General features: G+C 47.0%; 1 protein-coding gene across 1 annotated transcript in view; it reads right to left on the reverse strand.

Moving 5' to 3' along the window:
* Positions 1-2,896: 2,896 nt before the first annotated feature.
* LOC106814379 overlaps positions 2,897-2,992 on the reverse strand; it is a 6,632-nt gene continuing 6,536 nt past the window's right edge. The window contains exon 4 of the mRNA XM_014818688.1: positions 2,897-2,963. Within this exon, the coding sequence (XP_014674174.1) occupies positions 2,897-2,963 (67 nt within the window). The remainder of the gene's footprint in view (positions 2,964-2,992) is intronic.

A 2,992-nucleotide genomic window follows, 5' to 3' on the forward strand; every position in this document is an offset into this window, starting at 1 on the left:
AGCCAGCGAGGCTGGAGCTGCCACAAACGTCTACACGTAGCTCGCGCTGCTAGCAAGTGCTAGCACAAAGAACCGTTACGCACACTTGCTGCGTTGTCGAATGACCTACTGACTCGAAGCCATTTATGCAGACAGCTTGTGCCGTGAAAACAACTTAATAACATAGCGTGATTCGTATCACTTCTTCCCTTCTTGGTATGTCAACAAACGCAACATAAGTCACGCATCCACATGAGCAAAAACGATGCTACAGCAGTGCAACAATATACGAATAGCGTATTTCGTGTATCCAGACGCGTCAATGGACAGGTTGACATGGATGTAGGAACGGACAGCAACGCAGGATATGAGAGGATTGGTAAACAAATTTGGTTTCGAACAAACGTCAATGGCAAGACTGTTTTGTTTCAGTGGGACACTGGTTCCACATGCTCAATGGTTAGCTTAGATGGTTACGCAGACCTAGGATCACCTCCCTGCTCTCCAGTATGTATTCCGCTGCGCTCTTACGGCAATCAAGCACTCAAGGTGAGAGGGCAGTGTACCGTTGACGTCTCCATTGATAATGAGCAGAGGAAAAATCTGAAACTACTGGTCGTAGATATTCCTAAGGGAACAAACCTGTTCGGATTAGATTGGAGTGATGAGTTCGGACTCTCTCACCACGGACTGTCTGTGTTTAAGACGAAGCCGAACGACCAGGTTTTGCAAAACTGTTCTGTCGACACAGAATCACCTGAAAGCCAGAGCACGAATTTGAGTGAAAACCTAGCAGCTGACGTATATACACTTGCCAATAAGTACCCGGATGTGTTTAAGGAAGGACTGGAACATTGCATTAAACTGAGTAGCACTCCACCTCAAACCTGATGCTAAGCCAGCGTTCTTCAGGCCAAGAGATATTCCTTTCTCTCGGAAGCAAGCCACCAAGGAGGAGCTGGATCGGTTAGTCAAGGAAGGTGTCCTGGAGCATGTGGATTACAGCGAGTGGGCAGCACCCATTGTAGTAGTGTCAAAGCCATCTGGTGCAGTGCGTATCTGTGGTGATTTTAAGGCCTTGAATAAATGCATCCACGTAGACCAGCATCCCTTGCCAAAGCTGGATGAACTGCTTGAACGTCTGAAAGGGGGCAGACATTTTACCAAGATTGACCTTGCCGATGCGTATTTGCAACTGGAGCTAGAAGAAGAAGCTCAAGAGCTCTGTGTAATAAACACACCCTGGGGACTTTTCAAGTATACTCGGATGTGTTTTGGAATTGCAGCGAGTCCCGCGCAGTTCCAGCGTTGCATGGACTCGTTGATCGGGCAGCTTCCTGGTGTAGCTGCATACTTAGATGACCTCATCATTACGGGTCGTACGGAAGCAGAACACTGGGAGAATCTGGAAAATCTTTTGAACCGCCTTCAGGAGTTTGGCTTCCGGATTCGTTTGGAAAAGTGTGAATTTTTCAAGAAGTCGGTCGAGTACCTGGGACACGTAATAAGTAGCAATGGGATGACTCCATCTAAGTCATCAATTAAAGCTGTCGAACAGTTGCCACGTCCGAAAACTTGCCAAGAAATCCAAGCATTCATGGGGAAAATAAACTACTATGGCCGCTTCATAGCCGATCTGTCAGAGAAGGCTAGACCACTGTATGCCCTAATGCGGAAAAACGCAAAGTTTGAATGGAAGCAAGCTCAAGAAGAAGCTTTCCAACTGCTTAAGAGGGAAGTCATTGATGCAACACAGTTAACGCACTACGATGACTCTAAACCCCTAATCTTAGCAACTGATGCATCGCAGCATGGAATTGGAGCGGTGTTATTGCAATTGGACAAGGGAGTTGAATACCCTATTGCGCATGCATCAAAGACCCTGAACGAACATCAGGTAAAATATTCGCAGATAGAGAAAGAGGCTCTGTCAATCGTTTATGGGGTGACGAAGTTCAGACAATTCCTGTACGGCAGGAGATTCTCGCTGAAAACAGAACCCTAACCCTAACCCTAACCCTAACCCTAACCCTAACCCTAACCCAGACACAAGCCTCTGGTTGCCATATTATCTCCAGACAAGAACATTTCAGTGTTAGCAGCACAACGGCTTCAGCGTTGGGCAATTACGCTTATGCCCTATCAGTACGACATTTACTACAAGCCAAGTGCACAGCATGGTAATGCAGATGGTCTTTCGCGTTTACCGATGGGACCGGATGTTAGTTTCGATAAACAGGAGGAAGAAGAAAACATCGAAATTGCACACGCTATCATGGATGAGTTAGAAAGTTCTCCCTTAAAGGCGCAGGATGTCAAGGTCGAGCTGCACAAGGACTCTCGACTGAAGCAAGTTAAACGGCATATAGAGGATGGTTCCTGGCCGGAAAAACTCAAGGCGGACCAAACTCACCTGCGCCCATTCTGGAATCATAGGGACTCACTTTTCATGTTCAACGACATCATCTTGCTACAACGTGACACTTGCACTCGCATTGTGGTTCCGTTCTCACTGCGAAAGAAAGTACTGGATCTGTTACACACAGCACACTGGGGAGTGGTGCGAATGAAGCAAATGGCACGTCGTTATGTGTGGTGGCCAGGCATTAGCCATGATATTGAGAAACTCGTCAAGTGCTGCGAGCCGTGTCGTTTGTCAGCGAAACTGCCAAACAAAACGTTTCAAGAGTGGCCGAAAACAGAGAAACCATGGCAACGAGTTCACCTAGATTTTGCCGGCCCTTATAAGGGAAAGATGTGGTTAGTGTGCATTGATGCTCACTCGAAGTTTCCATATGTTGCCATCTTAAACATTGGTAAAACAACATCAGAGAATACAATCGATGTGTTGAAACAGATCTTCACAATAGAGGGATCTCCGGATACGATTGTAACCGACAACGGACCCCAGTTTGTTTCACGCGAGTTCGAGAAATTCTTTGTGCAGCTGGGCATTCGCCATATCACCTCGCCACCATATCACCCTGCGTCCAACGGCGAAGCAGAGCGTTTT

The sequence above is a fragment of the Priapulus caudatus genome, unplaced genomic scaffold (genome assembly GCF_000485595.1).
Source record: "Priapulus caudatus unplaced genomic scaffold, Priapulus_caudatus-5.0.1 Scaffold916, whole genome shotgun sequence".
Taxonomy (NCBI): domain Eukaryota; kingdom Metazoa; phylum Priapulida; class Priapulimorpha; order Priapulimorphida; family Priapulidae; genus Priapulus; species Priapulus caudatus.